This window comes from Tiliqua scincoides, chromosome 1 (assembly GCF_035046505.1).
Source record: "Tiliqua scincoides isolate rTilSci1 chromosome 1, rTilSci1.hap2, whole genome shotgun sequence".
Taxonomy (NCBI): Eukaryota; Metazoa; Chordata; class Lepidosauria; order Squamata; family Scincidae; genus Tiliqua; species Tiliqua scincoides.
Genome location: NC_089821.1, coordinates 21,546,312 through 21,560,841, shown reverse-complemented (window position 1 = coordinate 21,560,841; position 14,530 = coordinate 21,546,312). Strand labels below are relative to the sequence as shown.

General features: G+C 41.8%; 1 protein-coding gene across 1 annotated transcript; it reads left to right on the top strand.

Annotated features, from left to right (window-relative positions):
* Nucleotides 1-209: 209 nt before the first annotated feature.
* Nucleotides 210-13,424, top strand: EIF2S1 (eukaryotic translation initiation factor 2 subunit alpha). Its single transcript, XM_066632014.1, has 8 exons — nt 210-317; nt 3,013-3,254; nt 3,432-3,511; nt 4,157-4,308; nt 5,884-5,990; nt 9,461-9,558; nt 11,401-11,544; nt 12,507-13,424. Exons 2-8 carry the CDS (start codon nt 3,014-3,016, stop codon nt 12,630-12,632), a joined length of 948 nt encoding a protein of 315 aa, XP_066488111.1. The 5' UTR covers nt 210-317; nt 3,013; the 3' UTR covers nt 12,633-13,424.
* The last annotated feature ends 1,106 nt before the right edge of the window (nt 13,425-14,530 follow it).

Below are 14,530 nucleotides of genomic sequence, written 5' to 3'. Positions count from 1 at the left end.
CCACCATTAGCCTAAAGTAGTATCCTTCTAGGCCTCGGTTTGTCTATGGTGAAACCTCACTAGACTAGAAGTTAATGAGGAGGACCATGAGGCGGTCTAGCCGCCTGTCTCTATGATTTTATGTCTTTACCTTTGTGGGCGGTGCCTACTGTCGGGCGCCACCGCCCACCACTCGGCGGCGAGGATGGCTTCCGGGAGAGGTCAAGCGGAAGGGGCGGGACTGCGGCGGCGCAGTTCGAGGCGTGGCGCACGCTGTGATAGAGGCGTCGGAGACCCCTGCCCAGAGGAGCGGAGAGCGGCGCCTGCGGAGCGGACAGGTGACGGGCTTCGGTGGCCGGCGAGGGCGGTGTGCAGGGCCTCCGAGTGCGCCTCTCGCAGGACCCCGGCCGGCCGCGTAGGGAGCTGGGCGTGTGGCGCCCCTCGAGAACCGCCAGGCCTTCCTGCGCCGCCTCTGGCCCCGGGAGCCCTGCGAGCCTCGCTACTCAGGAAGGGCCTCCGCTCCGCCGCAGGCGCCTCCCCGGGCAGGCCGCGACCCCGCTCGAGAGATGCTGTTTACACTCTCACATAACACCAGAACCAGGGGACATCCACTAAATTTGAGTGTTGGGCGGATTAGAACAGACAAGAGAAAATATTTCTTTACACAGCGTGTGGCTGGTCTGTGGAACTCCTTGCCGCAGGATGTGGTGATGGCGTCTGGCCTGGACGCCTTTGAAAGGGGATTGGACAAGTTTCTGGAGGAAAAATCCATTACAGGTTACAAGCCATGATGTGTATATGCAGCCTCCTGATTTTAGAAATGGGTTATGTCAGAATGCCAGATGCAAGGGAGGGCACCAAGATGCAGGTCTCTTGTTATCTGGTGTGCTCCCTGGGGCATTTGGTGGGCTGCTGTGAGATACAGGAAGCTGAACTAGATGAGCCTGTGGCCTGATCCAGTGGGGCTGTTCTTATGTTCTTTCTCTACTTCCGTCCTGTGTGTGTGTGTGCGCGCGCGCGCACGTGCACATGTGTATATATACATGTGTGGGAGAGCATGTTTGTATACATATAGAAATGTGTGTGTGCATATCACTGTGTGTATACATACGTACATGGGTGTGTGTAAAGTCTGACACTGGGAACCCTGCTGTGGGTCCTGCCCCCTCCCAGTATCCCATCCCTTCTCCCCACCCCCATCATCGCCCACTCCCTGCCCCACAACACCCTCCCAGCATGGTCACCGAGAGCAGAAAAAGCTCCTCTGAAGCCTGGCCCCAGGGAAAGCTGTTTCAGCGCAACTGCTGAGAGCCTGAGCAGGGCTGGGGCACACTCCTGGCCCCTGAAGGGGCACACCAGCTGCCCCTCCCTTTACTTGGTGGTGCCCTAGTCCAGAGGTCCTCAGCCTCTTCTGTGCCATGACCCCTATATAAGTATGAGATTGAGGGACCCCACCCTCAGTCCACCCCAGGATCCTATCCGCCTGCCCCATCATTGCTCTCTTCCTGCCCCCTACTGCCCTCTCAGCACTGTTCACTGTAACCAAATATTCTTATTAGAGAGAACAGAAAAAGTAACCCTGAAGCCTGGCACCAGTGACAGCTATTTCAGCACAACTGCTAAGAACCTGAGCAAGACTGGGCACAATCTCCTGGTATCTGAAGGCATCAGGTGCCTCCCCCTCTTCCTGGCGGTGCTCTACTCCAGTGGACTTCAATCTTTTTCATTCCTGTAAATTGTTGCAATCCCACGAGTGAGCTTTGTGACCCCATTTGGGTCCCAGCCACAAGGTTGAAGAGCACTGGTGTACAGTATTTTGCAGCACCACCGCAAGCCGTGCAGGTTTGGGAAGCTGGTTAAAAGAAACAGTCTTGTTAAAGTTCTAAGTGCCTCACAGAGCTGATTGCGTTTTTAGCAGCTTCAGGTAGGGTTTGGAAGAAGGTTCTTTCTCTAATACTTAGAACAGCCCAAACTGTGGGTTGGAACCCCCCAGTGGTTCAGTTTTTAGTGGGTCACAAAATCTGACAAGGCAGATTAGGCTATGTGCATCAAGGGTTAAACAAGCTTCTACTGGGGGGAGCACTGCTGTCCAATCACCATTATAGGCACAACACTTGGCATTCATAAATACTTTTAAGGCTGCAGCAGCCACTTGGTCCATATCAAAGGGAAACAGAATCTTACCAGAATAGTCTCAATCTGATTAATTTGGAGCTCAACAAATGCTCCAGAAGGCTGTGACCCACCCACTTTTATAGTAAAAAGGGTAAAAGTAAAGACTTGGGCAGCTGGTAGAGTAAAACACTCTTTTTAAAGGCTTGTAATGGTAGGTGGCCTGATAGCTTGTCATTTTAAAAAGTGGGTCCTGGTGCTAAGAAGTTTGAGAACTCCTGGGTTAGAAGCATCCTTGGGGGTAGAAGATGGAATTCAAAGCCCTTCACTTATGGCCTTGCTAGTCCTTTCAGCCACTCTGTAAGACTGATTAGTTTTGTTGCAGATTTGGGGTGGGGGTGAAATTGAGGCTGAGAGACTATAACTTGCTTGACACTGTAATGTAAGTTTATTCGTTATATGAAATTTGAACTGAGGGCTTCTTAGTATGCATTTTTAGTCTTGATGCTACACCAGAAATTGCTAGTAGAAGGTGATGGTCTTGAATGAGGGCATGTCTGCACATAGATCTGGGTTTGCAGTCTGTCTCCCGCTCCCAGGATGTCCATTCTTACTATGCAACTATTATTATGATTTGATTTTAAATATTACAGATGTTTTGCTAACACTATCTGTGGAACTGCATAGTCATCGATATGTCTTTTTTAAAACCTTAACTGCTTTGTTCATTACATTTTAATGGCAACTTGTCACAGTTGTTAAGGTTTTCTCGGCACATGAAATATTCCTCACTATTTTAGATCCTGAACAAATAAATGTTATCAGCCACTCTCATTTCAGTTGTTCTCTGATGTTTCTGTGAATTGTGTTGGCTCTTAAAAAATGAATAAATACCTCTGCTTCTCTGATCCAATGTTATAGGATGCCTGGACTAAGCTGTAGGTTTTACCAGCATAAATTTCCAGAAGTAGAAGATGTGGTTATGGTCAATGTTCGATCCATTGCGGAAATGGGAGCCTACGTTAGCTTACTGGAATACAACAATATTGAGGGCATGATTCTACTCAGTGAGTTGTCCAGGAGGCGTATCCGTTCTATAAACAAACTAATTCGAATTGGCAGGAACGAATGTGTCGTCGTCATAAGGGTTGATAAAGAAAAAGGTACATTGAGTGAAGGTTGAATACTATTTTAAGCCCTAGATAAAAAGCACATGCATTTTTTTAACCCAGATATTTTCATTCATACTGTAGAAGCTTTATCGGATTTACTGAGAGTGAGAGAAGAGTCTAAGATGTCTGCTGAATTCTAAGTGTTTGAAACATTTCATTTTGATTTAGGTTATATTGACTTGTCAAAAAGAAGAGTTTCTCCAGAGGAGGCAATTAAATGTGAAGACAAATTTACCAAATCAAAAACCGTGAGTTTTTATATTTTTGCTCATTGCTGTGCTGTCTTCCAGAACAATGAAGTGGCTAGGAAATATATGTTGCTTTCCAGAACATTAAAAAGTGCTAGAAAATATTTACATTAAAGAGGTATTTTTCTTTGCCCTACCTGGAGATGTGTGGGGATTCAGCCTGAGACCTTCTGCTTGTAAAGCAGATTGTAGCCCATGCCCCAATGGGCTCATAGGGCCACAAACTGTTGTCAAGCTTGCATATATTTGAATTGGTGCCTTTTGTTGTTATCTGTGTATTGAACATTATTGGAATGTGTTGGATCCAAAGGTGCCTTGTGTGAGTGGAAAGTGCTACTCATGCTGGACATACTTCCCAATTTCTCCTGGCCCCCTGCAGCCTTCTATGTTCTAGCAGCACTTTGCTATTCTAGAGTCTTTCAACTCTCAAGGACAGCTTTTTAAGTGATGTACAAGGCTCCAGTGGATAGAAGGAGTAGTGAAAGTTGGGGAACCTGTATTGCACAAGCAAAAGTACTTTCAGCTTGTGTAATGGCACATTTGTAACCAGGCCATTGTAGATTCTTACTCTGAAAAACAAATCATGCTCCATGTTTATATAACCTTCTCCTTACTTGTTTTTTTTTTTTTATACCTGGGGTGTAGGTATATAGCATTCTTCGCCATGTTGCTGAAGTTTTGGAATACACCAAGGATGAGCAGCTGGAAAGCCTGTTTCAGAGAACTGCTTGGGTATTCGATGACAAGTATAAAAGGCCTGGATATGGTGCCTATGATGCCTTCAAGCATGCAGTTTCGTAAGTACCTCACTTTTCTAGGATGTATTTCAGCTTGTCCCAAAAGCTTGGGTGGATCTGGACTTTTTTTTTAATCTCCCCAATTCTGGCCACCAAAGGTCAGCTCAGACAGCACTGCCTCTGGTTCATGTTTAGACTTTAGCAAGTTTTCAAGGGAAGGGAATTAATGAACTTTTTAATAACCGTCCCCCCAAAGCACTTTTTTCATTGACTTGTTCATGCTCAGTGCTGCTGATGGAATGTTCCTATGCACAAAATTTCCTGAACTGGCAGTCAGGCCTATTCACGTCTACCCAGAAGTAAACTCCATGAAGTGCAAGGAGACTTAGTCCCATTTAAGTTTGTATAGAATTGTGACCCTCAAAAACATGTATGTCAGCTAGAATGCTAGGCTGGAATTTTTCTCCCTACTGTTTAGTTGTCCACTTTATTTTTTATGAAGATCTATATACTGATCTTCATAAAATATTTCTACTTTTAAAATTGCCTGAAATCACCCTCATATATTTTTGCTATGATCTCTATCTGGGCACTTATATTACCCAAACTCACCTGGGCCTCTGTATTTTTATTACACTTCTTACATTTTAACTCTTTACCTGCCTGCGGTTGGTTGAACGTGGTCACAGCCTTGCCTCCTCAACTCTTGGCTACATGCTATTTAATAGATCTTGGGAGGGATACCCCATGTAATTGGAGAAGAAAGATTTTGAGAATGGTCTGTCTCTGCCTGACTTTGTCCTTTTGGTGACGATAGTCTCCCAGTTTTGACCTGGAATGTTAGATTTGGGAAAGGAAGGAGGCTTTCCCCTTCAGAGCTCAACTTTAAATAGATCTTAGTTGAACTTCATCACTGTTGTGTGAGTATGGGCTTATACTAGTATATAAGAGCTGCTTGTGTTAAATTATTACTTTAAATTTAAATTTATTTGCTCAGGAATAGATTTACTATAGAAAATTTTAGTCTTTTAGATATGTAATCCCTTGATTGACTTGTGTAGACTCAGGAGAAATGTAAAGCTGCCAGTTAAACTATGATCAGCGCATGGCATTAATATGGTATTTATGTACTGCTTTTCTGGCCATTGGATTACTCCTTTGGCTTTATTCAGGGTCATTTACATAGGTAGGCTCATGCACTTCTCCCCTTGTGAGCCTTGAACTGTGGTGCAGTACCATCATGTCTTTGAGCTAATCCAGGGTTAGTGCTGGTGCAGACATGATGATAAACCATAGGTAACGGTAGCAGGAAAACAAGAGGGTTTGTGCACGTGTGGGAAGGACAGAGTAGTGTGTGAGCCTGCTCCTGGCCTCTCAAAAATAGTTAACAGCAACAGCCCCATTCCTGTAGTATTCTGGTAAAGGGGTTAGCTCTCATTTTTGAGGATTCACTTTTGCTATCACTGCTCTCTGGTGTTTAGAAGGATAAGCAAACAAACCTAGATCCTTGTCCTTGCCTAGCCCAAAGTTTCTATAACTTAAAAAAAATTGTAGTACTTTAACATTGTTCCTGTCTCATTTTTAAATACATTTTGAGTGCTGGACTTAACCATTCACACCTTTTGTTTGGCCTAGGGATCCTGCAATCCTTGATGGACTGGATCTGACAGAGGATGAGAAGCGTGTGCTAATTGACAATATTAATAGGCGTCTGACACCACAAGCTGTAAAAATTCGAGCTGGTGAGTCCCCAAACTGGTTAAAGAAACCAGACAAGTTGATTGAAAATGAGCTAATGCTGTAGGCTTTTATGAAATAATTACTTTAATAAGTTTCCTTGGTTAACTGACCTTGAAAACGTGGGTTTGTTAAACCTGAGGTCAGTATTGAGGGAATAGTAGTAAACCTATTTTTGTCCTAGGATCAGTAACTTGAAAAGAACATGCACCATCGCGAAGAAATGTTGGTTGTTATACTTAGTAAGAAATCTGGTGCTTTTTTTCTTTTTGAAGGTTAGGTCTAAAGGAGGTCTTTAACTCCAAAAATCTCTGTAGATTTATTTTGGGTTATTCTGTAAGAATATTTAAGACTATTAAATAATGGGATCTTCCTTTGAGCTCCCTGGCTTTTAGAGGGACTAACATCTTATCTTACAGGTGTGTTAGAAATGGGCAGTCCAATCCTATGCTTCCTGGTGCTTGCTGAAGCAGCTACTGCTGTATCCAGCAGGTGCCAGGAAGCCGCCTGGAGTCTCCTTGGGGGAAGGGTACTTTTGACCCCTTCTCCCAAGGAAAGCCCCAATCCTGGCAATAGGTCTACTCACATCTGTACTGGCTGTTTTGCTGGCGTAGACACAAGAGCCTCCATGTTGAGTCTTCCTCCCCAACATGGGTTTCAAGATCCAAGGAGCAGGTTTCCACGGGTCCCATCCCCCTCCTGCCCCAGTTCCTCCCCCACCCTTGTTCCGCCATCCTCCTGCCCCCCCCAGAGGCTGCACTGCTGCCCAGCAGTCTCCTTTACCCCAGTGGTAGCACATTGTCCTCCTGCTAGTGCTGGGCCCAGCACCTAACTGGTGCAGACCCAACACCAGCGCTCCCTACTCTCTTGGTGCTTTCCAGCACATTTATGGCACTCAGCACTAGATAAATATAGTATTGGGCCTTCGGGCAGCTATTAGTAAAACTTTTGGAATTGCCTCTGTTTGACTGGTTGTATATTTAAACACTGAATCTTTAGAAAACCAGAACAGTACTGATAATGTTGGATGTACTTTATTTTTGTGAATTTATCCTTTTTTTGTAGCGTTGAATTCTGGAGTGTCTTTTCTTTTCCTCCTGCTCTTAAGTTCCATTTATCTATATAATAAATTATAATATGATTAGCTTGTGGTTTTTCCTACTTGGTACCAGCTAGTGAAGTTAAGGGACACTGAAGGTGGATGCAGAAAGAGTAAGCAGTAGACTAGACTAGTAAACAAGAACCCAAGGAAAGGTGAAGAAGAGGCTTTAGGACAAGGGCAGGGGAAGCAAGGAACTAAGACTAGTAGTGGCTAATGGAAAGGGAAGTAAAACATGAACGTCACACACTGACTTGAACCAACCTGTTAGTTTCCTTCCAGCAAAAACATCATTAACTGATGCATGTAAATAGAAAAGAAATAGTTGCATGGGGAAACAAGGAATATGGTAAACTTGAATCAGCATCAATATTGTCCTGTTCAAATAATTTATAGCCCAGAAGAATTAAACCTTTGTTGATTTTAATTCTAAAGGTACAAATACTGACTGAGATCACACCCATAAGCAGTTTGACTGGATTCCTGCAAAATTAATGCTTTGCATTCATTACAATTAGCACTTAGGTGTTTGGGTTGCTTTAGCAATTGAAGTCTGGTTTTAGCCATACATGTTTTTAGGAAAACTCATGGATTTTTTTTTTTTGCAAAAAATAGGCTTATTTTTATGCTATGGAAGGTCAGTCTTGACCACAGCAATGCTGGTTTTCTCTAGTGCCCTCACTAGAACTTGGGGACAGAGACGTTGAGGCCAAAACCTGACATGTCTGTTTCTTCCTAAATAGGTGTTTGAAAAGAGTGTTCCCTGGAAGATAAATAGGCTCTAAATGAAAAACCATAATATAAATTGTGGTTCTCTCATGTAATTAACCAAAAATTCAGATTATTAAATATAGTTGACCTAAACCTGAGGCAGTAATGTACACAAGAGGCTGCCTTACTCTCATGTGATCCATCCATCGTTATATGCATAAACCATTCCCTAAAGAAAATGCAGCATACCAGGTCTGTAGTAGACAATTAATGAGTTTGGGCTTGCAGTCAGTATGGAAGTCTCATTGAAATTATTGGGATATTTCCACAATAAGGATGAGGGGAGAAATAGCTGGTAGGTGGAATTAGGTGGCCTAGGAAAGGAAGAACATAGGAAGAAGAGGTTGAGGGAGGGATAGGTGTGAGCCAGTGTGCTATAGTGTTAGACTAAGTGTGCAGAAAGCCAAATTTCTGCTCAGCCATAAGGCTCACCAGGCCATAAGGCTCACTATGCACATGTCACTATTTCTCTTTTAATCTAATCTTCACAATAGCCCTGTGAGGTTAAATAGGTTGTGGGGGGAAGTTTTATTCCTCCTGTGGGGGGAGGGTTTATTCCTCTTAGGAACAGTACATAAGTAAATTTGTAAAGGCAACAGAGTAATGATGCAAGTTTGGATGCTGGAAAGACTTAATAAATGGAGGTGGTAATAACTGGAAATCTTACAGTGAATGCCCCCCCCCCCAATCTTTGGCAAAGTAATGTTATGGGATCATAGGTCATAGAACATTCTGAAAGAACAACCTCAAACATGGCCCCTGCAAAGGGCTGTAGGGAAAGACAAGGACAGAATGTGTTTCCTTCACTTCCCTTCACTTCTCCCAACACTTCCGAGCTACTGGCATTGTTAGGAGGAACTCAAACATGGCTGTATTTGGGAGAATGCCTCAGTATATGTGCATGACTTGTGGATGGGAAAGAATACTGCAACAAGAGACTCATTTAGAACAGGGGTCATCACGCTTTTCAGTACAAGGGCAGCAACGTATATTTTGCACATTTTCATGAGCAAAAAAAATAAATCAGTTTTATTGATGAATGAAATTTAAATAAATGTTTTACTTGAATCTTTTTTGTAATCAGCTTGATATGATTCAGAACAAGAGAGAAATATGGTAATTGCAAACAGTGCTTCGCTTAAACTGAGAAATGATAAATGAATAAAAATGTCAAACATTAACAAATGCTCTGACCAAAAAAATGTTGCTACAGGGTAGATAAAATCTTGTGGTGGTCTGGATATGACCCCTGAGTGATAGTTTGGAGACGCCTAATTTAGAATAAATATTGTAAATAGTCTTTCGCTAAATCTCATCATCTTCTTGTATTTGTACTTAAATATAATAAAATTAGTATCTTAAAATATCATAAAATTAGCCATTAGTTATTTGATTTTTCTCTGTAAACTGCTTTGTGAACTTCATTGAAAAGCAGTACATAAATACTGTTAATAGTAATAATAAAATGTTATTACTAAATTATTTACACTTGAGTAGTATTAAGTATATTAAGCATTAAATATACCTGAGTGGAAAAATTAGAGTCTTTGATTTGTATGATCACTTTTGTGTATATTTTGATATTTTCAATTATGTCTACTCCAGATATTGAAGTTGCCTGTTATGGTTACGAGGGTATTGATGCAGTGAAAGAAGCCCTGAGGGCTGGCCTGAGCTGTTCTACGGAGAGCATGCCTATCAAAGTAAGTGGCATTCATGGGTCTGCAACAATGTGAGGTTTTCTGGAAAATGTTTGAATTGGAAAACTTTTTTCCGTCACATAAATCAAGTTGTATCTGATTTATCATGTTTACGTGATGTTTTTGGTTTTAATTTACCATCCACCTCTCCCACTTACAAAGAAATAGACAGGGGAGGGTAGCCACCCAAGAAAAATCTAATTGCAGCTTTTAAATTGCCCAGTTTGACTAATAAATATTGTATGCATTGTGGTGTTAATTTCATGGAACAGAGAATGTTTTGAAATGGAAGATTTCCTTTACAGAAAATTTTAGGGGCATTAGAATGTATTTTCTAAACCCAAATAACCTGTAGCACACTGGGATTAGGTGACACTCTTGCATCTCAGTAAACAAACTTCATGTATTACCATTTTTCCTTCTCTGAAAATTATGTAGTGACTGCTACATTTTCCTTTATAGAAAATTTTCCACCACACATCGATGTGGATCCTATTCTAGTATTGAAGTATGGTGTTTTATTATCCAGCTATATAATTTGCCACTTGACTTGTCACAAATGATATGTAGGAATTCCCCTCCCCCGCCATAACTAATACAAGCATAACTTGAGTTGCTTTGCAACATAAGATTGGTTGTGTGTGGATTCTTCTCGGTCTCTTTTTCTTATTTCTGCCCTACCTTTATGACAGAGACTTGCAGGCATCCTTGCAGAAAAGTTTTTTTTCTGTTTATGTATATGGATGACCAGAGCAGGGGAACAGTTGCCCTCTCAATGTGATTTGAGAGGTGGGGGCTTAAGACATTTTATTCCTATATGCCTTTGTCCTCTTAAAAATTGCTGGGTTGGCTGCTTTTATGTTTTGTATTACTGCTATTTTTGATTGCATTTATTGGTGGTTTTATTTTCAAACATTGGCTATTAGCTATTTATTCTTTGTCTCCCCAGAGGGGAGATGCTATATGAATGTTGTTAATTATTTAAACTTGGGGGGCCTTCTGCAACTTGTTAATCCTGAGGTAAATCACATAATCCGAGGCCAAGATATAGTAATTTCACAGAAAATAAGTTTGGCTCACACCTAAATGCTTCAGTGTCTGCTGTACAGTGGTGCCTTGCAAGACGAAATTAATTCATTCCGCGAGTCGTTTCGTATTGCGAAATTTTCGTCTTGCGAAGTGCGATTTAAAACAAACCAAAAAAAAAATGCAAAAAAATTCGTCCTGCAAAGCACGGCTATAGAAAAATTCATCTTGCGAGTCACCAAAAAATCACAAAACGCTTTTGTCTTGCGAGTTTTTCGTTGCGTGAGGCATTCGTCTTGCGAGGCATCACTGTATATTGCTAATAATTATAAAACATTAGACCTGTTTCACTGTTTTTCAGCCCAATGTCAGATCCGCTCAGATCCACTTTGTTCTTTGTCAGATCCACTCAGCTGCATTCATTGTCCTTTCCTAAAAGATTTTAAAGGCATTGGAATGCATTTTCTAACCTACAGCACTCTGGGAGCAAGGAGGCTTGTATCTTGGAAGACTTCCCTTCTCTGAAAATTGTGTAGTGATTGCTACATTTTGATCACAAATGTGCATGTACTTCCGTCTGTTCAGCTATAAACCACCAACAATATTGCCCAGTTAAACAGCTGTAGTAGCCTAGAAAATGAAGTAGACCTTTGTCACCTTTTGTTCATACTTTGAGTCCATCTGTTCTATGTGAAAATACCATTCCACTGGCATGACAGGAAAATATTGAGTGCATAGTTCTTTGTGGTGGTTCCAGATGTAAGTAAACTTATCATTTTAAAGCTCATTTTTCTCACTGTTATCTCATCCGTCTTGTAGATAAATCTGATCGCTCCACCTCGGTATGTGATGACCACTACAACACTGGAGAGGACTGAAGGTCTTTCTGTCCTCAGCCAAGCCATGGCTGTGATCAAAGAAAAGATTGAAGAGAAGAGAGGAGTCTTCAACGTGCAGATGGAGGTAAGCGTCTTTTGTTCTAAGCAACTTTGGGTGGTAGCTGAAAAATCTGTTGGCTTATGAAGTCCTTTCCAAATTCTAAAGATCACAACTCCCAACTTCAGAGAGGAAAAGATGCTTTGTCCGGGGCCTTGTTTCCTTCAACAGCCCGAACTTGGATATTTCATGAAGGTTTAACACCATGCAGAACTAGGACAGTTTTATTTTCCTGGTGTTCATTTTCAAACTCTCTCAGGATTAAAGTATTGTTGATGCTCTAAACACTATTATGTATGTACTGAAGTTCTTAACTAGATTTCCAAAGTGATAGCTCTTAAGCAAATTGAATTTATCTTTTTTGAAACTTCACTAATAGTAGCAGTAGTAGAGAGATGAGAATTAAACATGGCAGAAACATTTTCTGACCCTGGTTATGGATTAAAGTTAATCAAAATGGGTATAGAGCACCAAAGGTGTGTCTTGTGTGTTCCACACAGTGCACTGTTGCCCTCCAGTGTTGGAGAGCAAGAAGCCCTTGCTGCTGTCCTTGGTGGTTCTGTGGTAAGGAACAGCCAAAAACATAAATGAAACAGTTTTGTTTACTGTGTGTAATACTAAATTAGGCAATAAAACCAGTATTTGATTCAGTGCTCTGCATTCATCTTGTTTGTATCCTGTTGATTCCTGTAGATACTGTGCAGAGATTGAGACTGCAGCCCACAAATAGCCTAAAGGCAGCATGCTCACAACTGGGCTATTTTGCAATATAAGAAATTCAGGCCTGCACACAAGTGTTTAGGTGTGACATCACATTTCCCAATAAGACATCATCTGATTTTGGCAGCCTAGCAAATGTCCTTAACAACTGGACAACCAAGCTACACTCATTCCAATTGAAGTAGGCCATTGTAGATGGAATTAAAATTAGTTAAATGGATCCCACTGAAAGTTAACTAAATGTTGATCCTCTTTGTGTAACTTTGCAGCCCAAGGTGGTTACAGATACTGATGAGACTGAACTTGCAAGACAGCTGGAAAGGTTGGAGCGTGAAAATGCTGAAGTGGATGGAGATGACGATGCTGAGGAGATGGAAGCAAAAACTGAAGATTAAATTGTTTGGGATGAGAGTGTAGGGTGGCAATTATACATACACACACCAAACCAGTAAAGACGCCTTTAATTGAAAAGGTGTATGGTATTGAAAAGTTTGTATGAAAGCTTGAAATACTTTCAAGTTTTACTGAGACCAAATTTTGAAGAGACAAGAAGCCATCTGCTGCAACATGAGCTGATTGATTATTCGCACAGGGAAGGTGCCTCACTGAAGACTTGAACACCTGCCCCCATTGACCAGGCATTGACTGAAGGCCTTCTTTAATATTTTCATATCTAACAACTGATTGGCAACCATTCAGTATGTCTGTCAGTGGCATTTCTGGGGATTAAACAAATCTTCCTCCTCAGATTGTACTTAAGCAAATATTCAATAAATTTCTTGGATATTTAACTCTTTACTTCCTTTTTTATTCCATATTTTCAACAGAAATTTGTAGCACAGAGGACAGAGCTTTTGAAAGATGGAAATCTGCATTTCCTTAGCTAATGAACTATCACTTGTCTGCATGTTTATAGTTTTTGTTAACTTTAATGCTAGCTGGGCAGAACTGCTTTAAATTTTAAGGGTGGGAAATAAAAATTGCACTCTTGGGTATAGATAATGGAATTACAGCTAATTTTCCTGTATTTCCTTGTACTGCACTGTGTGCATTCAGGGCTATGCAAAAACCTTGAGTGGAAGTGGAGTTTTTGACCTCACCTATACAAGATAAAAAGGCTTTTGTTTGATAGGCTACTAGATTCATGGGAAAGATAATAAATTGCTTGTCTGTCACATTCACCTATTTTCATTGTTTAAAATTCTTTCCTTGCACAAGACTAAAAATACTTGATAATTTGTTGTCCATCTCCAGACTTGCCCCACCAGTTTGGGGACTCCAGACACTTCCATACAGCCCCAGCAGGTGAGCAGTAGATGGCACCATGCTGCCAAAGCACAAGTTCATGTCTGACCCACGCACCATTCCTCAAGCCACCAGGGCACAATGTTAGGAACAATCCTTGGCCTTCTGTGAGTTCTTACAAGACAGGCTGAGCCTCAGGGAAGGGACCAGGCCACCTGAAGATTGTGGGCTGGTAGTAGACACTATAGCAGAGAGAGAATCCTGGACATTTTGTGGGTGACCAAAAAGGAAGAAATTGAAACCTCCTCTTCAATCCTCACAGGACAAAGTCCTCTCCAGTCTGGGGCAGCTGATAGGTAAAGCAGGGGGTGGGGATGGGGAAAAGAGACAGACCAGGAAGGGGAAAGCCCAGAGCCACATGAGGGCTAATGAATCTGGACAGGCCCCCTGAGAGCTGCTTTGTATTGGCTCCCCTGAGGCTGGGCCAAGCCCATGGAGGGAGCCAGGAGAGTGGTGTGGAGTAGGGCAAAACAACTACCCACCACTGAATTCTGGTTGGGGTCCTGGTTACTTAGACAGCAACCCCTTTTTTCCTGACCCTCTCTGCTCTGGAACCAAGAAGCATCTGAAAATTGGTGGGGTGAATCCCTCTTGCAGCAACCCTGCCTCAGAGCAAAGGTTGAAAGAACCTATATTTGTATTCAGGCATCAGGTGTGCTGAAACTATTGTTCATTAAAACTATATTTGTCTCTGATTCTGTTTATCTGTTCCATCTACTTGTTCCTCTTATGTGGAGGAATCAAGAATCTTTGAGTTCTTGCAAATAATAAAATTAGGTGCCGTTTTCTAACAACCCTGTAAAATCTCTTATAAAGTAGAATTAGCTCTGTATCTGCTTCAATACCTTATAGCTGTATTGGCTGGAAGGACTGCATACCTGGGTTAATGATACAAGCTTTTTTCCTACCATCTGAAGTCAAGGCCAACCACAATAAGCTTACATAATAATTTCAGAGAGACTTTAAATAGGCTCAAAATACAGATCTA

Bases quoted from the DNA above. Each gene is read 5' to 3' on its own strand.
- EIF2S1 (XM_066632014.1), top strand. From the start codon at position 3,014: ATGCCTGGACTAAGCTGTAGGTTTTACCAGCATAAATTTCCAGAAGTA. The intron at 3,255-3,431 runs GTACATTGAGTG...ATTTTGATTTAG, and splicing joins AAGGGTTGATAAAGAAAAAG to GTTATATTGACTTGTCAAAA. The intron at 3,512-4,156 runs GTGAGTTTTTAT...CCTGGGGTGTAG, and splicing joins AATTTACCAAATCAAAAACC to GTATATAGCATTCTTCGCCA.